The sequence below is a fragment of the Orbicella franksi genome, chromosome 10, assembly GCF_964199315.1.
Source record: "Orbicella franksi chromosome 10, jaOrbFran1.1, whole genome shotgun sequence".
In the NCBI taxonomy this organism is placed as follows: Eukaryota; Metazoa; Cnidaria; class Anthozoa; order Scleractinia; family Merulinidae; genus Orbicella; species Orbicella franksi.
In genome coordinates, this window is record NC_138154.1 from 14,693,741 (window position 1) to 14,718,933 (window position 25,193).

Below are 25,193 nucleotides of genomic sequence, written 5' to 3' on the forward strand. Positions count from 1 at the left end.
GTGTTTTGTAAGTAAACAACGGGTACGCTTCAGGCAGAAGAATCCTCGGAGACCCTACTAGCCGGGACGATGCGATATTCGGGCGAGCGATATTTTTGGCGCGAAAGTTTACTTCAAGAGCTGAAGAGCCCTTGGGAACTTATTTTTACTGAACCAGTTCCAGCACTGGTCGAATTCCGTCCCGCTAAATATTTTTCTGGCTAATCAGCGAGGAGGTCCAGCCATCATCAATCGCGGGTAGTTGAGATTCTCGTGGAGAATTTCAGAAAGAAAGATTCAACGAAGACGAGGAAATCACAAGCTGTAACATGGGAGCAAGGGAACAATATTCGTCGATCAATTTTCATGGCGGACTTATCGAAGGTATTTCGCAAATTTATATCGCTAATGTACGCGATTTCTACACTGTTGTTAGTGGCGCGCGAAGCTAGTCGAGTGCACAACTTATTATTTTTCTCCTCGATCGTTGAACGACTTCTAAAACTTCCTCAAAAATTTCTGCGATGTGCGAATCTCAAAAGAGATCTCTGAGTTTTCGAGGTCTGAGTTTTCGTGACACCCAATGGGACTTCACGAAAACTCAGACCCCGAAACTCAGACCTCAGACCTCAGACCCCGAAAACTTGTTTTAATAACTGTGAAAATGCAGAAAAGTTCCCCCTAAGTTAATTTGTGAAGAAACGTTTTTTCCGTGTTTCTAACTAGCCACAGGAACGCTTTGCAAAGTCTATGAAAACTTGAAATATGTACGGAAGCATTCGCTTGCGGTTCGTGTTTCCGGCAGCATCTTTCGCTCTCTCAACCTTACTATTTCCACTCGTGTTTCTGTAGCCCTAATGCAAATTAGGAATTGCTTTCCATACCTGAATTAGTTTATAGTAGATGTGAATCAAGTGCTTAATAGCGGAGAATTTCTTGTTCTCTGTCTTATCTCCTTCCTCTCTTTTCTTCCTTTCAGGAGATCTGTGGCGTGGCTCCCCGGTCAAACCTTAAACAGTGCATAAGACTGCTGACTTCTAGATTACAAAGCACTTCAGAGTTTATCGCTTTGAACCTGGTCATGAAGGATGAGGTACTGCGGACGAGACATTCTCTTTCAATATTCGTACCCATGCTACCTTCAACCGTCACCTGTATTGCTTTTTCCTCTTCATGCTATGCAGCAAAAAAGTGCGTACCTTCAAACCGTCGCCAGAAAAAAAGTTCTGTGTACATGCAGGAAAAGAAGAAAGACGTTAGTTCTCGGTTTTGGTTAGCCGTTTCTGTTGTGACATCAAACACGAGAGACGTATTTACCAAATTTCAAAACACAGAGATATATATAACACAGAGAAGAGAGTTGAAAATCAATACGACGCCTAGGAGAATACTTTCGACGAACTTCGGAGTGTTTCAGTTGCCTGGAGATGTGATCAAAAACTGTCTTGTGTCAGTCAGTGTTTGGTATATATTCTAAGTCGAAACTAATACTAATCGGAAAACGGAGAAAAAAAATCGTGAAAAATCTATCCCACCCAAGATGACATGGAGTCGAGAAACCTCGTTTAGCAGCATTTATGGAAGAAAACAGCTCCGGTGCAGTGTGATCTGGGTACACAAACGTCGAATTTCGGGGAAGAATATGAGCACGCTAGTGAAAACTAACTGATGGTTCAAATCCGAATCATTCTTTTTAACTTTTTTTTTTTCTTTTCTGTGGTAGTATCCTTATTTCGAGGCTCATGGAAGTTTGCCAGAGATGTTAAAGAAAGCGTTGGCAGCGATAGAGCAGGTAGGAAAGGCAAAGGACGATTCACCTTTAAAATTTTAAACTAACCAGATTCAATAGTACTAAGAATATTTTTCAATCTTTACAGGTAGTTCAAGACTCTAAAACATTAATCGAAACTTGTGACTCCGTGCACGAAAGGGTAAGCTTTTCTTTCTATACATATTTAATTATTCCAGCGCAATTGACTTATGCCGTCACGTAGGTTTGCGTGACTACCCCCATCACCCAAAAGAATAGCCTCCTACACAGACGCTTTTTGAGCAGTTTTACTACTCTAAATTGATTCAAAGAATATAGTTTGCTTTCGTTTGTCATATTCATTATTGACTTTACTGTTATTCTTCAGATTATTCAGAGCCAGAGAGCTGGGTTGGAGTGGCACGTAAGTAACTTGCTATCTCGTTTGATTCTGAACAACAAGTTCTTTTAGTTGGCGCAACCTTTGTTGGCATCAACGTACGAGCTGGGGGGAGGGAGGAGATGGGGGCTCCAGTCCTCCAGCTGAGAAAATTATGTAATTTTTCGGGCAAAACGCTCATGATTCGGGCAACGTCACTACCGTTGGCATTGCAAGCTTTCAATAGAAGTACTTTTGGAATTGTAGCAGTTTCATTAGATGTGAGAATTGTCAACGTGTTTGATTTTGCGTTATTTTTTCGGAGAAGAAGGTCGTGTCATAAACGTATTAAATCTTGGGTTGCAGGAAGAGCTACACAATGCTTGTGGAAAAGAGGGCATTAAAGGCAAGCGGTTAACGAAGGTAGGCTTTGATGAATATGTATGTTTTGTTGTATGTGCATGCCGGTTAACAACTTGAACTGGTTCCTTGTTCGGCTGATCTTCGATTAACCCGAAGATTTCCGTAATGTTTTCAGACCCCGAAAGTCTTCTGTGGGCAGGTCGCTGTCCGGACTTATCGCATTGCTAAACAACCTTTGTGCAGAAAACTGAAGGATTAGTCAATTCTCAGAGATCACAGCAACCGTTTAGCTTGCGACATCTGGGTCCAGATTCTCCTTACCATTATCATGCATTTCTTTTGACTCTGCTTCGGAGAATTTAGCGTCTGGTTAAAACATTTTCTCATGAGATTACTAGATCATTTAATCACATCACCTGCTTGGTTGAAATTGCTTTAAGAAAGTAACGAGAAGTTAGGGTTTCATTTCGAAGACAGACGTCAGCAAAGTGAATCTAAACGTTTAAGTAACAATACTTCAGGGCCGGGTTGTTCGAAAGCCGGTTAACGCTAACCCAGGATTAAAAGTTAACCGAACTATTAATTTTTCTTGTATAAAATTATTTTTTTACTGCTTAAGTTTTGTGTAGTTTGAGCTTAGTCAAGCTCAAAACTGATGGACAAACAGTATAAACAGAAAACCTCACCGAAAAGTTACAAAACTGAGATCAAATTTCTTGCTAATCCTGGGTTAGCTTAATCGGGCTTCGAACAACCCGGCCCAGAGGTTCAACACGAGAGCTTGACTATTTAAAGCACCAGTCAAGGACTCATAGTTCATAACTGAGCCGAATTACTATTTAAAAACGGGGAACTAGTCAGAGACGGAATTCCGTTGACAGAATACCATCTAAGATCAGAATTTAAGGACGGTAAACCGTCTTAAAATAGCGACTGAAACTCCTCGTGATTTTCGCGTCCAGTGTGAATTTAAGAGAGTTTTCCGTTCTATTTTCCCGTCGATTTGGACAGAAAAGTAGACGGATAAATTTGAGATAGGAAACTCGTCATCTGCCGGATTCATTCATATCAGACGAGTTTTCCGTCTGAGGAGGAGTTTCCCGTCCCAAGACGGTTTTCATCGCTAAAATGAATCCGGCAATTAGTACCCTGAACCAGGAAGTGAATTGATAAAGAGGATGTCGACGGGTTGCCGTTCTCAGTTCTTGGTTACATCACTAATAAGTGTAGACACTTGATACCACAATTTGTGCGATCGACTCTAGTGATACGTTTCTTTCGTGGTTCAATCGTTAAGATCATTAGCTGTGTTGTATTTTGTTCAATTACCTTCCAGGCTGTGGAGAGCTATGCGTGGAACATCCGTGTGTTAAAAGGCCAGGCAGAATTACTTTTAAACGCAAAAGCGGAATGCCAGGAATATCTTCGACAGGTAGGAAGGGTTCCGTTACCTAGTAGATGACCATGGAGAGCCCCCCTCCTTGTTAATGCCCCCCCCCCCCCGACCATAAAAGCTATAGGCACGTATCTCGTGCAGAATATTTTTGTAACACACTATCTGAACTTTGCAGATGAAGTTTATAAGTAAATAGGTGAGAAAGTAAGCAATTGAATAAGCTTTGATATCCAAACTGACTGGGGAAACTCTGGAAAAAAAAGAAGTTAAAAAAGTTAAGAATTTTATGTGGTTGTTTAAACCGGAGGAAATGTGTTTAGGAATCAACTTTGTTTATTATACAGTTTATATGTAGTTTTGGCTTCTAAATAAAGGGAGCGAGTAGTATTGATTTTTGTGTAAGTCCTTGACTTTGCTCTTTTATTAAACGAAGTCTACTCAACTCATTTTTTCCGCAGATTCAAGAGGCGACTCTAGCGACTGGACTTGTCAAATCCGTTGGGTGTAATCTCTGACTGAGTACCAAATTTATACGTCATGTTCCCTCCCTATATATACGCATGTGCGCTGTAAATACTCGAATACAGTTAGGGTATATTGTAAGGACACTGCAGTGGTTCGTAAGTGACGATATGTAGGTTTTTTTATTCACTGTACATTTGCCTCCTGTCATTGCACTGAGCTTTATAGCAGTATTTTCCGCGAGTTGGGGAAAATCTTGTTGTCAAGATGCCATGTTAATCTCAAGTAGGTTTTGGTAAATTTCCAACTTTAAACACTTCTTGTTTCGTTACTTCTTAAAGGATAGCCCCGCGTAAATGCGGGCTGACTCTGCATTTTACGAAGATCAGATATAGCTGTGATAACTTCCTGGCAAGGGTTAACTGCTCAAATTCGTATTCTCGGTATAGGACTGGAACTAGCTTGCAACTGAGGCTAACACGGGGAGTCTATAAATGTAAATGACATTAATCTTTTTAATGATATTCCCCGCATTAGCCTCCATTGCAAGCTAGTGCCAGTCCAATACCGGGAATACAAATATGGTTATATCATATACGATGATGGTTGTAGCTGGGAAATCGGACGATACGAATCAAGTGAGAAAATTGTAAATATTAATTCAACAAGTAATTTAAAGGAAAAACATTGTAGAATTGAAAGAAGAACATTGCAAACCAAGGTGTTTTTGAGATTGATCTTTAACTTGCTGGTTTTCTCTTCTCTAGGCCGAGTTACCAAACCAGTGATTCGAGAGATAACATTTCTCTTATCCGACTTCTCAAGTTGTTTATCGAAAATTCGAGAGTTTGGCGAATTTGTTGATAATTGTCTATCAGAAAAAAAAACCCGCGATGTTGATACAAAGACGGTCCTATGAAATATTTGCACGCGTTGCGGACCTGTTTAGCAGGTTTGTAGTTTATTGTGACCTTGTATTATAATTCAGATATAAGATTTTTTGACTCGGTTTTTCTTATACGTTTTGTGATTATTTATTTTAATTGATATCGTGTACAGAGACTGACTGAATGTATTTGTAAGTAGTTCAAACTCACGGTAAGAGATACCAGGTCAGCTGAAAATAAAACATCGACTAAAACGTTGTGTATTGTGTGTCCTGTATTGCCTTCCATTTTTGGATTTGACCCTTGCCCGGCAATACTCAAAGTCGATACAGTGAAACCTGTTTTAAGCGGACACCTGGGACACTCATTAGTGTCCTCTTGATACAGGGTGTCCGCTCTAAACGGGTTCAGCAATAACATTTAATTACTAACCCTTTTGTAACACAGTGTAACACTGTAAGATCAAAGACTGCTCATAAAACAATGTCCAGTCAGTCAATGCATCAATCTGGAATAATCTACTTAGCTTTAAAACGACATCACTGAACAATGTTAAAGGAGTCTGAGCTGAGCTTTTAGAAGTAAAAAGTCCTTGAAGTGTCCGCTTATTGCAGGTTTTGTGCAACAAGATGGCTTAATATTGGTGTCCGCGTCCGCTTAACAAGTGTGTCCGCTGAGTGATTTTACAGTAAATGTAGGAAGAAAATTTAGGGACTCAAGCTGGTGTCCACTTAATAGAGGGTGTCCGCTTAATATGGGGTCCGCTTAATCCAAGTTTCACTGTAGAAATTAACAGAGATTTATCTGAAGGGGGCCCACTTACGGATCTATTATGCAAGAGCGGCGTGCTTTACTTTAAGCCTAGATCTGTTGAAATTTTGTTGGGACTATTGCCGAGGAACTTTTTCTCAGAAATTTTCCCAATTGAAACGGAACGCCGGCAAAAGTTTTTTCAATGTTTTGCATAGTAGAGATTCTGTTGCGATAGTACCCACCCCCTCTTTAAGAGCCAAGGTCTTCGAGGCCCGCCCAAATCTTTTAGGCTGTCTTTAATGGGCGCCGCCCAAGTCAGCTATAACGCTTAGAAATCTCACGCGAATAGTGTAATTCCTTTACAAACTAAATAAACTGCAAAGCCGTGAACGAAGATCCTGCTTGATTGAACGTTGGATCTCACAGCAGATCTAATCAGCCAAACTTGAAAAGTAAAACGATGAGAAGTCACCGACTACCGCAAGGCTGACACAACGTCGTATATTTAAAACAATACTTCAGCTGGCCAGACCAGCCTTCTTCAGATTTCGATTTTATTGAATTATAAAATAAAATTACGATATTATATAGTGGTGGATGTAACACATGTTTAGTAACTAAAACGAGTGGCGGAAATGACGAACAAAACAAACTAAATAAAGTAGGGATAAAACGGGTCTACGTAGGTTACAAGTTTTACGATTCATCGTGTCTATTCATACCGTGGGGTTCTAATGTCCCCGCTAAATCTATTAAAAAACATTTGATGGACCATAAACTTAAATATAGTATCAAGACCCTAGTTTCGATTTACGAGCCACCTTGTATAGATGAGGTAGATAATATTAAAAAATCTTAAGAAAAGTCTTGGCTTTAAAATAATAACGTCCAGTAACTCCAGCTTAATTCTTGTGCGCTGTCATGTAAGATGGCGGTGCAAAACATTGCAGTTGCATCGAATAACGAAAATATCTAAAATAACATTATAGACTGCGTAATCATCATTATAAATAAACCTAATTCTTGCCCAAAAGGTTTTTTTTTTTTTTTTCTTTTTGACTGAGCACGGAATTCGTTTTCAGCAAGTCGTTTAAGGAGCTATGTCACGGTTTGGACATCTTGAAAAATCGACCCTAAATTTACAAGTTCGTCGCTTTTAATCCGTTTAAATCTTCTCCATCCTTAACCATCCTTGTTCCTTTATGGTTTGTTCCTATCTGTTTGGTGTTTTTCTATCTTAGCAAAGTACTATTTTTAACTGAAAATGACGTAACTCAGCTCCTTTAACGAACTGTAGTGCATTTGCCCTCTGCTTTATTGTATACACCTCGCTCAGCCTGAAGTTCGTCCCCCGGACTATCTCTTGTCTCGGAGATCTATCACAAGGTGCGGTTCTGTTTCTCCGCAACGGCAAATCGAGTTGATTACCTTGAGACACTCCAGGTAGGCAAACACCACAAATAGGTCCGTGATTTCTTTTTCTTCCGGTCCTGGCAAGTTTTCATGACATAGTGATAAATATTTTGTACGCGCACAATTTACAGTAATTCAAAATCGTTTTTGGATTTCCATTAACTTATATTTCCAATTGGTATGTTTGTTGTTCATTGCTCATTAATTTTCTCCCCAAGACCGTGTTCGCCAGCAAACACGTCTTCATACCTCACAACAGCTCCACATCAGTCAAATTTGATGCTCGTTGAAATCATTTAAGTGATTGGACACCCAAATTTATTGTTCCGCGGAATAAGTGACAACGGGGAGATGGTATGAGAGGTACGTAGTCCACAGAAGCTTCCAAACGATCCAGGCGCGGTTGCACAGTACGTTAACTCCAAATCTTTTCTTTGTTGTGATAATGATGATAGAGGCCTGGGTACTTGATTCGTTCCACTTCCAACTTGGCGTTCAATACTCGGTCAAGTAGATCCCAGTCCTCCCCGCCCCATTTGTATCTGAATTCCTTGGCGTTCATTCCTTTGGGGAGAAAAATGAATTGAAGTTGGGAAACTGTCAAACACAGCTAAAGAAAAATTAACAAATATGAAAAATACAAATACAACTCCGTAGGAAAAAGATGGTTACTGGAACATTTACCCATAATTCTTAGCGTACGAAAGTTCAACTTAAACTTCTCGCTCATAAAAATGTACAGAAAAGCTATAGAGCCTTTAAAACTAACTTGCACAATGTCGTAATCACTGGAACAAATATTGCAAAAATAAAACTTTACTTGTACTTTATGGACTGTGCAAGGATCGCATGGTATCGTGGTAAAATGTACAGCCGCCATCTTTTTTCCTAAGGAGGATTGGACGACAAACTTTCTTCATATCCCAATGAATTGATAAGTAATGGTAATACGACTGAGTGGAGTCCAATTTGATCTGTTATCATAAGAGTGATAACAAAATCGGACGACCGCACACGAATATGATTACAGACCGAATTGGACGACACGAAGTCTTATTACCAATTAATCATAAAAATTACGATTTCCGAGAAAAGAAGAATAGCCAAGCTATGAAAGCACGGGAAAACTTGCATTAAAATACCTAAAAAGGAGACGTAAACATCCTAAGGCCATCGCGCCTCCTACCGGCAATTAGGCGCGAAAAACACAAAAGCAAGCGCGCGCGCACGCACGTAACTACAACTTTGAATGTGATTGGCTTATTGAACTGTCCGATAACAGACTGTCCAGTAACAAACTGTCCCATAACAAACTGTCCCATAACAACTCGGCAAGTGAATTAGTGGAACATAGGAGTTTTTTGAACCAATCACAATCGAGGAAATTGTAATTTTTTTTTATTAAAGACAAAAGAACACGAAAAATCTCAGTGCTCCACACTCGCGGAAGGCTAGGCTAATCAACTTCTCATAATGTCATTTTTGTTAAAAAAAAAACTATTCTGCTGTGACCGGAAATATGTTCACCGTTATTTCCAAAAGGCGACGACACAAAATGTTCGTTGTACATCCAGGATAGTCGCCCTGGTAGCCGTTACTTAGGGTCGTCACTGATTAGTGAGGGAAAAGCGTTGCGTGATGATACAAGCAACGGCTAGTAACATCTGTGAGCGAGCTCGCTTTTTTTCCACTTACCACCAAACTTTGTCCAGTCAGACTTGTATATACTAAGCAAGCCAAAACCATTCATTTGCCAGAAGCCCCTGTGATCCGCATACGTACTCTCGCAGTTGAGGCGACCAACCACAGGGAAATAAGCAATTCGTCCCTCAATAGTATTCTGAAAGATGAATCAGAAGAAACCTGATCATGTCAGTGTAAGAGCAAAAATAACATAAAAAATATAGTATCTTCTTTATGCGCAATCGAAACGATTTGAGATTTTGATCAATACGTCGAGCGATAAATCACTAAGTAATCATTTACACTGCTCAAGAATCTTAGTCACGAACCTTTCTGACGCTGTCCATGATGTCCACAGGAACATCGATGTGAAGATCGTACAGAAACAGTAGATCATGTTCGCTTGGAACACGCGCGACAGCCTCGTTTAGCGCGAGTGTCTTGTAAAATTTACCCGTCATGTTAACAATGGTGTGTCTGCTGCGGAACAGAGGAGTGTTAAACGCTTTGTCCATGTCGATATCCTGACTTTCAAAGTCCACAACGATGACGTGGAAGTTCGTATCACCGGTTAATAAGCTGGCAACAGTGAGTTCATTGATAAAATGATAGACCCATCGTCCTTGGTCTTTGACAGGAAGTATGAAGTACACCGTAGCTGTGCTGTTCCAGTTGATTCCTTCTGGAAAACACAACTTGTCACTTCCCTTCTTCTGATAGACGTGCTCTGACAAGCGAAATGATTTCATGCTATGCTGTAAACCAACTTCCACGTCGACAGAGAAGCGATCACCATAAACTGGATCAGACTTCTGCGTAACTTTGTGGATTCTCTTTAAAAAGAAATCCCTGGAAAGGAAACGAGACAAATCACTCAGCGTCTTTAGGGACCGTTCATTTTTTATAAGGTAGGGGGGGCTGGTGGGAATTGGGGGGGGGCCATGCGAAAAAAAATGGCTTTCGAGGGGGGGCCATCCCAAAAAAATAAGGGAAAAAGGGGGGGTCATGTGAAATATTTCAGTAAAACTTTAAAATGGCAATGTTTGAATATCAAAAAAATTGCTATAGAATAAACATAGAGGGCAGGATACAAATTTATTACAAACTCTCCTTCTGCTTTAAAAAAACGTTTGGCGACAAAAAGCATTTGTAGCTACTGAAAAGAAGTATTTAACACTTATTTTCGAATGCAACTTTCACTGGCACTCATCTTCATCTTCGCTGTCGTCGAGTTCTTCGTTGCCGCTTGTGCTGCTATGGGAGTCTCTTTCACCAATGCTGCAAGAAGCAGCAATGCTTTCCGTCATAGTGTACTCTTCAGGGTACATGAAGGTGTAAACATAATCTCTGACTTCCTGGTCAAGGTTTGTGGTGATTCTGCTTCTTGCAGCATTGGTGAAATAATTCCCTTCCAAGAGCTGTGCGATGTATGGCCCATCTCTTCTAAATAACGACGTGGCAACATCCACAACTTTAATACACTGTTCCGGGACGGCCGTTCTAGGAGGGTACACAAGGCATTTTGGAAAATCATTTCCTAGCAGGTTTCCAACACAGATTCCATAAACTCGTAGGACGTTGTTTTCAGTCCGCTTCCTCTTTCTTTCATTTGACTTTCTGCGGTTTTCTTTTTTCCTTCTCCTTTTGTTGATGTGCTGTTTGAGTATGCCCTTGAATATGCTGTTATAATTGCTCTTCTTATTTTCTAGTGCTTCCACGTCCTGCGTGACCTTCGTCAACTTAGCTTCTATACATTTGATTTGTTTTACATTAAAACTGTGGGCAAATTCTTCGCCCTGCTTCAAAGCAAGCCAATTGGACTGAAAGAGTGTGGAATCGTGTTCCTTTACATCTTTCAATATGACATTCAACTTTTCCACCATTGCTCTGTGCTCTTTGATGGAGAAGTTCAGTTTTCGTCCATCACTGGGCTTCAACTGGTACCCTGGCATGGAAAACTCACTCGCCCTTTCTGAACAGCCTTCCGCACTTAGAAAGATTGCTTCTTTTGCTTGTAAGATGTCAAACTGCCTGGATCGTTCAGCTGTAAACCTTTTCTTAAACGACTTGTCGCTTTCGCCATTATTGCGCATTTTGGAATGAGCCTCTTTCATGATGCTCATGTAGTAATGCACTCTTTTCCCGATTGGAAAAGCCCTTCATGGGTATGTTATGGTTTAAATTTAGTTTTGGCTAAAATTTTCAAACCAATTGGATTTTCATTTCTCTTTGTTCTGAATTATGACAATGAACTTGAGACATTGAAAATTAAGAAATTTTAAACCATAGATAAATTTAAACCATAACAAGTATGCTAAAATTTATAAAAAGTAATCCACTATTTGCAAGATTTGAGAACACTCATAGCTTTTTGTTCTACCTGCACAGGGCAACATTTATACATGCCTGTCACTAGAGTAGAGGGAAAAACCTTCCAAATGAAGACATCTGTAAATTAAATGTAACAATGTGTTTCACACAACACATCAACAGATTTCCAGTTTTCTCACAACACTTTGTACTTGGTTCAGTATCACAATGCAGGAGCAAGGAAAGACTCTGTTCCAGGCCACTGTTACTTCCGTAAGATTGAGAAGTTTATGAATGAGCACTATGAGGAGGGGGAGAACTACAGGGAGTTTCTAAAGTTGTCCTGTCAAGAAAAGGAAGGAGAAATTTGTTCTCTTTGTTGTGAATGGACTGGACCACCCATAGAAAGATACCCTAAACCAGTTCCTGACCATTCCTGCCTACCGGAATACCACTACCTCTCCTACCAGAAGACCCCAAAAGAAGGGCGTGATCCAGATGACTGGCAGCTAAGGGTCCAAGCGAAGAAAGAGCATGGAAGTGGCAGGCTGGTTTTATCTGACCCAGAGAGCGTTGCTCTGTTTGCAGATAAGTTTATTGTCAAATCAAAGTTTGTGGTGGATTATCTTCAGCATCTTGAAGTGCTGGAATTAAAAAGGAAAAAGAGAGCAGGAGAAAAGGCAAAGTTAAGTAGGGACGCAAAAGATAAATCACAGGAGGATTATCCTTGTACTGAGTTGTGCGAAGATCTAACCAAGCTTAAAAAGCTCCGTGTTCCAGAACTAAACAAGTACTTGAACCACCACGGGCTGAAGCAGCATTTGAAACGCAGCAAGAGTGAGAAAGTAAAGGCAATTGTAAGACATTCATGCTTGCAGCAGAAGAGTCCTCTCAGAGCTGGCCAACCAACACTGAGAAATGCCAGGACATTGACACAAAATGACAACAGGGCAAGTGCTGACAGCAGTGAAACGGATGGAAGTGACAATGATGAGTATGACAGTGATGCCATTGACTCTGGGGGAGAAGATGACTCAAGTGACGTCATTCTTGCATTCATCAATTCAGATGAGGAAGATGCCAATGAGAGGCCAAATGCCACACGCTCAGGGCGAGCCATAACTAGGAGATCCGAAATTGATTTCTCTTTCTTTTGATTTGTTTTTTAAACAACAGCTCTCTGTAGTATAGGGATTCTAATTTTGTCTTCATAGTGAGCACAATAACGTGAAGTAGGGGGATAATAGAGAAATATTAAAAAAGTTGAAATCTAAATATTGTTTGTTCAATTTTTTTTTTGGGGGGGGTCATCCCAAAAAATTACCGCTATAAGGGGGGGGCATATGAAAAAATTGGTAAGCTGAGGGGGGGTCATGCGATTTTTAAATGGTGCTTCCCAAATCCCACCAGCCCCCCCTCCCTCATAAAAAATGAACGGTCCCTTATCAAGTGCCAAATAAGATATTTTTTAAAACAACAGGACTGGGATATAATATACCAAAACACACTCGAGGAATCGTTATAACGAAACATCGCATGTTTAATTTTCGGACACTTTTTACCTTACTTCGGACAAATTTTGGACAAAAATTTCGGACACTTTGCTAAAACAAAGCTAACGTAAATTTGCGCCTACAAAACAAGTTTTAAACTGAAACAACATCTGTGAAAGTGAAAGTTTCAGTCTGCAACTTCGAAGTTTTACGGATACACCGACGGGAAAATAAAAAATTCTATCTAGTCGTTCGTATCTCAACTAGAGTCCGCTCCATGAGGGAAACTAGCGGCTTTGGAGCTATTTGAAAGTTTTATACTGTACTGTAAATATTTCGGACGCTTATAATTTCGGACGTTTTTCTTTTCGGACACCTTTTTGTTCGAAATTAACATAGTCTAAAATCTTTTGCAAGTAATGTACTTCACTCCTTAGCTGAATGTTTCTGCAGCTTTCTACAGAATGAAATCTGGAATAATTGCACGATCATTCGACTGATTTTTCGCTCCTTTCTGATTGGTGGAGAAACTACGACGTCATGGGCAAATAATTGCTCATTCCCAGATAACGTTAACAGAGTCATTAACACTGCAAATATTTTTCTGCTCATGCGCATTAATATTTTCCAGTTTGAGGAATAAGACAAAACAGTCACAGCGAGCGTATCCCAACCTCGTTCTCAGGGTCTCCTCCTGGAGAGCGGGAAGAAAAGAGACACTGGGAACGAGGTTGAGCGTATCCCCGTTGTATGCAGTAAGATATTTTTGTTAACAGTTGTTGTGATACCTTTGAAATAACGATAACGAGAAAAGCTAGTAAAAATAGCCCGACACCGAAAACAAATATTTCACTAAGGAATCAAATACGGCCGCAAAGAAACAAGAAAATTTCTTATCACATCCTTAAAAGGTGTTTTCAGTTGTGCTAGATAGGAAAAGACAGGAATGATCTCGTAACAACTTAGCCTGCGAACAGGCTCCCGGCGAGGGCGGAAAAAAATTCGGCGAGCGAAAGCGTGATTCCGTGAGCGAAGCGAGTGGGAGTCGGAGCGTGAATCCGCGAGCGCCCCGTGCACTCTCTCGTCACCAGACCGCTTTCGGCTCGTCCCGCTCGCCCTATACTACACTCGGCTAGCTCGCTCTAAAACTAACCGGGAGCCTGTTCGCAAGCTAGTAACAACTGTGAGATCGATCACATTTTTCAGCTGAAAATGTCATAAAATCTCGTTCCACAAACCTCGTTAAAAATTTTATTTCACTCGCCCCAGTTGATATCTTAATTTTTTTTGTTGTTGTTCTCAATTAAACTATTTTTAGCTAGATTTTACCCACTTTCTCAAAAGTAAAAAAAAATTGATAGATAATTCAAAATGCACGGGTTTCCAAACGAAAGACGCTATTGAGCTGACAAGTTCTCAACATATAAATTTCGCACGTCTTATACCTGGATTCGGACGGATTCGCATAACGTGTTTGCATCCTTGTTGCCACCCAATTCAGATCAGGTGATGATTCATTTGGGAGGTTACAATTGTGCAATTGTCTTCTTTTTACATACTTCCATGCAATCAGTTGCGTGGGACAAATTGCACAATTGTAACCTCCCAAATGAATCATCACGCAGTCTGAATTGGGTGGCAACACAGATTGGTCACAGCCCTCGTATTTTATTCGATCGCTGAACGCGCGGCTAAAAACACGGGAAAACCGGACGCCAGCGCAAAACGTCTTCAGCCTTATGCGCCTACTGGCGCAAAGAGCAGTAATGAACGGGAGACTTGACGGGGTATGAGGTCGGAACCGAGAAAAATAGAGTTAACCGAATCAGTTTACTGTTCGCTATGACGGACGTCTGTGATAAAGGAAACCCCGCTATAACGAATTTATGGGAAAACGACCAAAATCTTTGTTATAGTTGCGTAATGACATTAAATCGTTATAGATTGAACAGACTTTGGAAGCTACAGAGAGAAGTGTTGCGTGACGACGTAACGGCTGCGAAAGTGAGGAAGCCTGGGTGTGAACGTCTACCTGGAAAATGTGAATGTTTTTCGCGTGACTTTCACCGCGTGAAATACTGCGAAGGGGACTAACGCTTGTAAGATGTCTCAGCTCTCTTTGTTGATAGTCGTACTCGCACCCTAAAAGGCTTGACTGACAAAGCGCAATACCGCGCCAAAACAATGTCACTACAGTGAATGGTGTTCTCGAAAGCAACAAGACATTATTTGCTTCAGTCTTACGAAGAGACCTTTTGCGATACCGACTCCGCTACGGTTTACATTGTTAGCAATATCATAATCCATGAACTAAACAGAAAGTAACGAATTTTTTCCCCGTGTTTGGAGTTGCCAGAGAGTCGAGAGAAAGTTTATCTTTCCACTTGGACCACTTGGTATAGAACCTTTTCATAAATGGCTGCCAATTTAAATTCTTTTTCTTTTGTATATGCATTTAAACTGGCCTCACTTAACTCATTTGAGTGTAAAAATTCCTTTGAATTTTCAATTTAAAAACGAGGTTGGCAAGGCTGAATTTAAATACTTATGATACTTAAGAAAAGTCTATGATACCAAGTGGAAAAGTAAACATTTATTCATTATGGAGGTTGAGAGTTAATTACAGTAACAATTACACTAACTGGTGAACGCCGTGTAAACCGGTTACACGAGTTCATATGAATTTTTAAATAAATATATCAAATGAAGATTTACATAAATAAAGAAACCCTGTTCTAAACTTACTTGGAGGTGCTTTGACGAAGAGAAGTCACCATTTTATTCACAACCGAGTGAATCACTTCTTTATCGGCAAAACGGTTGTGCCGGTTCCAAACAAAGCCCGGATCGCCCATGCTTGTGTCATCATCAGGGAAAACATTCGATTCAGAAACCAATTTCTGACCTTCGTACCGATAGATGTTGTCACTTGACACAAAACTTGTCTTGTAATCACATGTTGGTAGATAACTATCTTTGGGAATCAAAGGCAGTGAATAGAGCTTCCGGTATTCATTGCTTGTTCTGTTGGATTTCAGTTTGTATTCATGGTGATTCTGCACTGAAAGCACGGTATGGGCCGACTCTTTTTTCCCCGTAACCTGGGTGTTGTTCGATCGGTTCGAATACCTCGATAGGTATTCGGAACTGATCACTTTGAAATCTGCACCGCTAGACCGTTTCCAAAAAACTTGCACAAATCCGTCGCCAGAACCTTGTTTATGAATTACTTCGATGTAATAGCGTTTTCCTCCGCGAAGTTTCACGTCATTCGAAAGTTGTTCAGGATATTTATCCAGTTGGTTCTTTTGCGTCCACGCTGCACTTTCATTGGTAAACACACCGGCAATCATTAATTTCTCTTCGGGAAATTCACTTGGACTGAGCCACAACTCTGATGAATCGTCGGAGGCTATCGCAAAGCGGTATGATCCACTCTTTGCCGGGTGTAAATACCCGAAAAGTTGCTGTCCATAATCCGCTCTGCCGTCTTCAATCTGAAATAAGTCAGTTGTCATTAACTTTTCCTCATCGGGGTAACGTGGAAAAAACGGCGACCGTCGTAAATTCGCCAAATTCGGACCACACACCGATCGCCAAATGCGAACATTTAACCTGGGCTCAATGTCGCCATCTAAATGTACGCGCACACGTGCTTCTTGGTGTCTACCACTAGCGCCGCCACCATCATTTTGACTGTGTTTAGGAAAGATGAAGACGAAATACGAGATTGAAAAGGTTAAAAGCACGAAAACTGATAGCTTGCCAAATCTCTTTAGTCTCCGTAATCGAAGAAGGTTTCCAAACACTCCAAAGGCCATGGGTAGTGAAGTGATGCGTTCTGTGCTGGTCAAATTATTCACCAAGTTTAAATATTACGTTTTATGCTAATGTTAAATTGTAAACGTACACCAGGCATAGCCTTAACGATGACCCTTGACGTAGTCTCCCCCGCAGCCGTTTTTTGGGATGTCACGCAACGCTCCCCCCAAAGAAACAGTAGGAATTAGCAAGGAGTGACAGGCCTGCACAACTTCTAACAATGGAAACTTTTGTACCATGTAATATATGACCCCTTTATAGTTTTGCTCTTACGAGTATGTCTTTTAGGGATTTACCTCTTTTATACGATATTAGTGGTGGCTTTTTGAAAATTTGCCGTAGAGAAGGCTGATTTTGTATCAAGTGCCATTTTTCCATTAAAACATTTTTGAGGTTGGGCACTGATGGTTGATATTGTGTTACAAAAGGCAAGAGTTCTTTCCGGCTTTCATGTTTTTGTCTTAGCGCCGATTCCCTTTCTGTGAATTTAATATCTGAAAGGAGTGTTTCGAAGAGAACATTTACAAATTCAAATCACGTCTCCTTGCTAGAGGTTATCCAAAAAATCTGATCGAAACACTCCTTTCAGATATTAAATTCACAGAAAGGGAATCGGCACTAAGACAAAAACATGAAAGCCGGAAAGAACTCTTGCCTTTTGTAACACAATATCAACCATCAGTGCCCAACCTCAAAAATGTTTTAATGGAAAAATGGCACTTGATACAAAATCAGCCTTCTCTACGGCAAATTTTCAAAGAGCCACCACTAATATCGTATAAAAGAGGTAAATCCCTAAAAGACATACTCGTAAGAGCAAAACTATAAAGGGGTCATATATTACATGGTACAAAAGTTTCCACTGTTAGAAGTTGTGCAGGCCTGTCACTCCTTGCTAATTCCCACATGAAGCACTTGTACTTAGGACTTTCATTTACAATTTTTTTCGTCCGTCATGATCGTAACCTGCGAACACCGCCTATTTTTGGCGACGTGCGGCGTGAAACAAAAACCAGAAATCCCTCGCGTGTTCGCACCGCAGACCTTTTCGCGCGAAAGCTTACGTCATTCACACTTTGCTATTATGTGATTGGTCTGTTCAACAGAGCGCAAACAAACCACAAACACAAAAGGAAAAGAATGTGGTTCGGATGTGAGCAGCCGTTTCTTTGGGGGGAGCGTTGCGTGACATCCCAAAAAACGGCTGCGGAGGAGACTACCTTGACGGGGAGTGCCCTTATAATAGAACCTGACATGTTTTGAAACCTAATGAACCATCGCATGCCTGTTTTTCCCCATGGGACAGAGTTGGAAGTGCACAACATTTTCACCGTTGTGGGTGAAATGCGTAAAGTTGATAACCTTTGACCATAGTTACTATACTTTGACATAACAAAAGAATAAAAAACTAAAATTTACATACTTTCCCGATATTTTGACTGTAAAATTAGCGGGGTTATGGCAGGTGACGTGTGGCGGTGTTGCTATAAGCTAACCTTTTCTTACCGAGATATTTATATTCTTTTGAAAGTATGAACAGTGAAATCCGAAAGCAGATGGTAATGCCATGCAAAGTCGGCGACAAAATTTTTTTTCACAAACGTAAATATCTATGCTATAGCTATTCCAATTGGAAAATTGGAATTCACAGCTTCCAAGCCGTTTTTAACACAGAATACAAAGCTGGAGAAATTATCTTTCACCGCACGAACTCAAATCTGGTTTAAATATACTGAGAAGATTGTGCAATCGGCATTTTAATAAAAGCGTGACTGGCCAAAGGGAAACATTTAGTTTTGTTTTCCACCGAGACCCTCAATGTTCACGACCTGATCACGTACGTGTCGAAGGTAATCAAGTTGTTGTTTGTGTTCTCCTCCAATCGGAAAACATATTTGAGTTGGGAGGTATAACAAATGACATTAACGGCTGCAATACTGAAAAGCAGAAAAAGCATCGGAAAGTATTTTTCTCGTCCTTCCTCTCTTTAAGAAAAACAAAACATTGTCCGTGTTTCTACAGTCATTAAAACACGAGTGAAGTTTGGGAGAACGAGAAATGCTGTGGGAACACGGGCCGCAGGCAAGTGTTTCCACAGCTTTTTCGGAATCTTTCAAACTTTCACGAGTTAGTTCGATTTAACAATAAGAATACGAGTGCTTCGACTACTAGTGGTGAACAATAAAGACAATAGAGTCTTTATATGTCTCGGAATTAACTATCGGTCTGATAGTTGCCCCTTGAAAATTTGCTACGTATTTGCCCTCGAAGCGTCGCTTTTCCGGCAAATATTTGTTTTATGAACATCAAATTTCCGCCGGACGAACAGGCTCCCTGCGAGGACGGAAAAGAATCTCGGCGAGCGCGAAACAGAAGAATTTGGAGCCTGTTCTCGCTTCCTTCGGGCTCACCGGGAGCCTGTTTGCAGGCTATCAGCCGATAGTTTCGAGACAGAAACACTCTGTTGTTGATTAAAGGGCCCATTAACCGATTCATACGCGCGCTCGCGCGCGTTGCTAAGGAGGTGAAATTTCACTTCCGGTTACTTACATGAGCCTGAGCACGGAAAAAAATAACAACTCAAAAACTTGCAAATTCGCTTACATTTTAGATGTTTTTCTTTGTGTTTTACAAAATGCAAAGTAAAACAGTACAAGCAAAGACAAAATAAGAGAAAGACAGAAAAATAAGAGCAACAGAGAGAGAAAAACTAACTCCGTGTGGCTTTGTTTGCTTACTGTAACGATAGATCGTATCACTAGGTTAGAGATCATAGTAACGCAAGAGTGTCACGGGATTTTGTAATCGATATAACACCTTTTTAGATAGAACAAGGCGTTGTCTCAAGTGTATTCTAGGGAACACTCGATTCCATTAAAGCACTTTAAACAGTTTTCTATGATCTGTTCGATATCGAAACACTTACCAAAGTGCGTTGGTAGTGTAAATTGCGCACGCGCTGATAGGGTAACTTCCAATATATATCGGGCGCACTTACGGTTTCTTTAAATGCGAAAGGAAATGCGGTTTTTCATTAAATCCAGCCTTTTTCGACGAATTTCGATTAAAGCCAAAGTTGAAAACATAGTTATGCATTCCTGTTTCGAAATCATGCTTTTTTCAGAAAATTAAGAACTTTTCAATATTTTGAAATGCTCTCAAAATCTGACCTTTTAGAAATGAAACAAAATGGAAGCATAGCGTAATGATGAATTAAATTGAAATATTAAATCAATGGAAAAAATCCCGATAAAGTAATTTGCCCGGGAGCCTTTGCATTTTTTCTGTATTAGTCACATGACCATGGGCGTGGCATGATGATGTCATCACTAGTGGTACTGATCATTAAAAAGTTAAAACACATGAAATAACTCAGAACTAACTAAAAGTGATGAGATTATATGAGAATAAATTTCCCTTAGCAACGGCTCGAAAAGATCGATTAATGGAACGACTAGTCAACGAGGCGTTGACTATATCGTTTATAGAAAACGAGGGCGAGTTAAACTCCAAAGGATTACAGCACAAAACATACAATTTTGTGTATTTTTAAGCCCAAAATTAAGAAAAATTTTCGTTTTTAAGAGCAGTGCGCGCGATCGTTGTCTATAATAAGTCGAATAATTCTTGCATTTTGATTGTCTCTAGCTTATGATCTATTAGAGGACAGACGTATAGATGACATCATTAACAATTTTGGTTTTGTTTCCTCATTATACAAAACAAATAGGGCCCTTTCCATTCGACAAAAAATTCCGAAATTTTCGAAACGGAGACAAATCGTACGGAAATTTCCGGGGAAAAGTTCCAGAAAATCCGGAAATTGTTGAATTTCCGAAAAGCGAACCATTCAACCGAAACTTCTGGGATGAAAATCAAATGGAACGGAAATTTCCAGGAAAAAACGTTCGAAAATTTGGGCCAGTACCTCACGAGGTTGTCCTCTTTTTCGGAAATAATGCAAATTCGCAAATTTCAGTGTCACACTCGCCTAACGGCTCGTGTGCCACTTTTTTGTTCTTACCACATTTTAGCTATATTGTTAAACTAAAACTATTCATAAGTTCGGCCTTTTCTTTATCCTCCACTGCAAGACCACCATCGTCGAGCTTATAGAGTTATAGCTGAACGCATGAACTGATAAAGTTTGTATAGGAGTCCACTCGGGGTTTTGTTAAGGAGGCTGTGAGCCGTCCGCTTACGATAGTCCTAGGGAACTTAAGCAAACCACGACGGCAACGGCAACGAGAACGCCACCAGACAAAAGGCTTATTGAGCAAAACAGTGGCTGTTCTCGTGCGTTATTAAGCACTTAATGACTGGCCCTAAGGGAAACAGTGAGTTTTGTTTCCCCGAGACCCTCAATGTTCCCCGAGGCTTCGCCTCGGGGAACATTGAGGGTCGAGTTATACCTCTAGACTTAAAAATAGAAAAAGAACTGTGAAAAAATGATTTGAACGAGCGGCAGTCAAGCCGAGTTGTCCTACCGAAACGACACGATAACAGTCTAACAAAAATAAAGACAATACATGAGTTGCTTAGCCTTCTTCCAATGCTTAACTCGAGAATTCTGAAATTGATTTGAGTCATTTGACGAGGAACAGCATATTCTGTTGTAAATGACACAACTATTTTCCTACCTTGCGAGTAGTGACATCGATCGAAGAGCGAGTTGCCGAACGCGGGCGACCAGTATTTTCTCTTAGGGCGACCCATTTTTGGCGCAAAATTAAAAGCTTGAAGACACAGAATCTTCAAATTTTCCCCTTTGTTAATCTGATAGGTTTTTGCCGAATTATAAATCCCTTTTCGTCAATAATGAATGACTTCTCTAGTGAGAAACGTTGCCCTTTTTGACATCAGGCCGACTAGCACACAAATTTGCCGCCGTTTCAAGGTACACGACCTGATCGCGTACGAGTCGAAAGTTCAAGTTGTTGTTTCCCTAGGGAGTTAGTGAGTTTTGTTCGCCCTAGGCAGTTAGGGTCCGGACGCACTGGACTGACAAAATTTGTTTGGCCCTTCCAAAAATCTCGACAAAATTTGTCTCTGCCAAATTTTTAATTTGTCGAGCGTGGGCGCACTGAATCACAGCAAAATATTTGTTAACCACAAGTGTCAATCACATGGAAATTAACACCATCACTTGCGCGCTTTCAATTTGATTACGTGTAGTCGTGAAATTTGCACTTGTTCTTGTACTCGGCTGACTCGGGTGGACATACGGATGTACAAATTGAGCAGAGCTTGGTCCTGGAGATGCAGCTGGAACGTTAACGTAGACTTGGGAACCGTAATAGTTGTACTGTGCGAACGGATCGTCATGGAGCATACCGAGGTACGAATCGTTGATTGTAGTCTCCTCCGCAGCCGTTTTATGGGATGTCACGCAACACTCCCCCCAAAGAAACGGCTGCTCACATCCGAACAACATTCCTTTCACGAAATTAGCCAATTACCGCTTCCGTTCCATTTTCAAGAACGTTTTCGCGCCAAATTCGCCCTTTGAAACTTGTCCAATCAAAGAATGTTTTTTATCTTTGTATCCCGTCGTGAGAGACGTCACAAATGAACGTACAGATTTCCGGCTTTTGTTCAGGGACGCCGAAAAATACCGGCGACGCTTGAACGAGCTTTCTATGTAGCTGAAGACTCTTCAAAGTTCAAGCTACTTATTAGAAGCTTTCAACTCAAAAAATTATTGTCGAGAAGGAAGATATCTATTTTAACTTAATAAAGGAATCAGAAAATCAAGTAGCTTCGCTCGATTTGTTGACAGCGAGTTCTGAATGCCGCTCTTTGTCCCCTCTCCTCCTGATTTAAATCTGTAGGAAGCGTTTCGCCCTTGATTGACGCTTACAATTTGACATTTCCCGAAAATATATATTCTCTCATTAGCTGAACATAGCGATGAGCACATGAAGCAGTTGCAGTTAGGACTTTCATTTACCTTCTTTTTTTTGTCTGTCATGATGGTAGCCCGCGAACACCGCCTATTTTGGCGACTTGCGGCGTGAAACAAAAGACAGAAATCCCTCGCGTGTTCGCACCGCAGGCCTGTTCGCGCGAAAGCTTATGTCATTCTCACTTTACTATTATGTGATTGGTCTGTTCAACAGAGCGCAAACAAACCACAAACACAAAAGGAAAAGAATGTTGTTCGGATGTGAGCAGCCGTTTCTTTGGGGGAGCGTTGCGTGACATCCCAAAAAACGGCTGCGGAGGAGACTACGTTGATTGCGGCGCAAATATAAATTTAATTTTGGCGGGCTTCGGACTGAAATACTCCGACCAAAAATAGAGATCAAATTTTATTGATTGACATTTTCCTTCAAATCATGGCGTGTAAATTGACAAATCTGTCAGATTTCACGCCTGACAAAAATTTGTCCTGCTCCGAGGCAGGACAACGGCGTCTTTGAAGTTTGGTAAGCCTTGACAAAATTTGGTAGATCTAAAAATCACCGGACGCACTTGTCTCAGGGAATTGATAACAGATTTTTTTCGCAAAATAAACAAAAATTTGCCCAGTGCGTCCGGGCCCTTAGTGAATTTTGACCCATGGCACGTGACACGTTCTCCTCCCATCAGAAAACATATTCTAGTTGGGAGGAATAACAATACTCTTTGGACATTTCTCAACCGTCCTCTGCACAGCAGCAACGTGAAATGACGTCAAAGCAACAACAACAAGTTCTGGTATTTTGGAGAACGCGAAGGACGGCGGCTTATTTTTCGTATTTTCATTTGCAATTCAACGCTGGCATTATATTTTTAGCTTGAGCACTTCTGAGACAGATAAGCGCACTGAACAGATCTAGACAATTGCGAAATTCAAAGATAAAATATAAATTCATTTTTTTACTAGGCGTAGTCTTCGGGATTGCTTAAGCTCCCTAGTGTTCTGACTGTTGTTCTACTTCTGATGATAAAAAGGAAAAACACAGTAACAAAACTTTATTTAATGTGAAGTATATATGAAATAATTCATAGCTCAGTTGGTATTCTTCACTTTCATCTACAACCGCAGTTCGAATATGAATTATTTCATATATACTTCACATCATTTCACTCCTCACGGGAAGATATGAAGATATGAACTCAATTAATTGACCTCGCTCCCAATGTGTGGCTTCATAGCTCAGTTGGTAGAGCATCGCACCGGTATCGCGGAGGTCACGGGTTCGAATCCCGTTGAAGCCCTGATCTTTTTTCAGGCTTCTTCTTTCCAATTTACTGCGATGATCATTCTTCACTTTTAAAACTTTATTTATTTATTTATGAGCCTCATTATTTATGACCCATCAGTCATAGAATTCAAACAGTTCAACACTGAACTGTGTATTAAAATTAAATTCAAAAAAAAAAACTTACGGTGGCGCAAAACAGTTTCCAACACTTTCTAAGATGTAGATCATCATGGGTCATTATAACCACTCGAAATCGGTTGATGCCACAGTCATGGTATTAAACAACTACCCTATCATTGGTGAACATGTTGGTGTCAATAATTTCGTGCCACAATAGGTTACCATAGCAACAATACAACCTGTTAAAAACACCCTTAATGTTAGTTCGTTTTTGAGTTATAAGCCCTTATAAAGCTAAAATTAAGAGTGTTTTTTAACAAGTTGTATTGTTGCTATGGTAACCTGTTATATAAAAAGGATGACCGCAACTTATTAAAGTACACCTAACCCCAAAAACTGTTTTTCGCTAAAACGAATCCACTTGTTATTTGAAGCATTTGGGCGAAAAAATGTTTGAATTTGGTTGAATCATCGATTTTCTATGCCCTTTCAAAGTCGCGCCTGAAGTGTTACACGACCGCGTTTCAGGGAGTCTGGGGCGGCGGTTGCTGATGACGTCTACCCAGGAACCAAACACAATGGCGCCTCAGTCAGCTCTCTGTATTTGCTCGAGAAAATGGAAAACAAAACTAATCGTTCCAATTTATTTTGGGACTAAATTGTCCAAGTTTTGTTTCAGAATCATTTCTTTTTCGTCACTGGAGTCAGAGTTAGGTTTCGATTCGGAAGACACCGAAATAAACTTCGATCGAGCACGTTCGACAACTGTGAACCCACTACTTAGAGCTTTGAGAACAATTTGCAATATTTCAAGCGACGACGGGGAAGACTTCTTTGCGGACGAGCTGCTTGTATATTAGGAACGGAAAGCTAGATACGAAGTGGAGGAGCAGGCAAACGAAAAGCAGGAAAGAAAAGTCAAGGACTGCTTTGGATGGTTATTTCGTCACCTAAACACAAGACTCCCACGCGTGTTAATAGCCCGTTTACATTTGTCCTTAGCGAGAATATAATTTTGTCAAGGTATGGTTGTTCTATTAAATCCAGTTTGTGTTTTACTTTCTGGAATGCTTCATGTTTATAAGAGCGACGTAAGTATTGCAGTTTTCGAGACTTGATGACCTCCAAAACACTGGCTTCGATCGATTGAAAATCGTAGAATTGTTTGGAACTGTATTTTTGAAGCTGTGGGA

The 25,193-nt window shown here is 40.5% G+C and overlaps 3 protein-coding genes across 3 annotated transcripts in view; 1 reads left to right on the top strand and 2 right to left on the bottom strand.

Moving 5' to 3' along the window:
- The window catches only part of LOC145500338 (inactive phospholipase C-like protein 1), a 39,022-nt gene extending 32,601 nt beyond the window's left edge, over positions 1–6,421 (top strand). The window contains exons 26-32 of the mRNA XM_081479850.1: positions 959–1,072; positions 1,703–1,771; positions 1,857–1,910; positions 2,118–2,153; positions 2,475–2,531; positions 3,808–3,903; positions 4,326–6,421. Of these exons, the coding sequence (XP_081335976.1) occupies positions 959–1,072; positions 1,703–1,771; positions 1,857–1,910; positions 2,118–2,153; positions 2,475–2,531; positions 3,808–3,903; positions 4,326–4,382 (483 nt within the window). The 3' untranslated portion in view covers positions 4,383–6,421. The remainder of the gene's footprint in view (positions 1–958; positions 1,073–1,702; positions 1,772–1,856; positions 1,911–2,117; positions 2,154–2,474; positions 2,532–3,807; positions 3,904–4,325) is intronic.
- Positions 1–25,193, bottom strand: part of LOC145500342 (glutamate receptor ionotropic, kainate 2-like) — a 230,248-nt gene that overhangs the window by 37,444 nt on the left and 167,611 nt on the right. The window lies entirely within an intron of this gene.
- On the bottom strand, positions 6,505–18,161 carry LOC145500358 (beta-1,4-N-acetylgalactosaminyltransferase 3-like). Its single transcript, XM_081479872.1, has 4 exons — positions 15,614–18,161; positions 9,395–9,914; positions 9,078–9,222; positions 6,505–7,946 (listed from the first exon to the last, which is right to left on the bottom strand). Exons 1-4 carry the CDS (start codon positions 16,687–16,689, stop codon positions 7,798–7,800), a joined length of 1,890 nt encoding a protein of 629 aa, XP_081335998.1. The 5' UTR covers positions 16,690–18,161; the 3' UTR covers positions 6,505–7,797.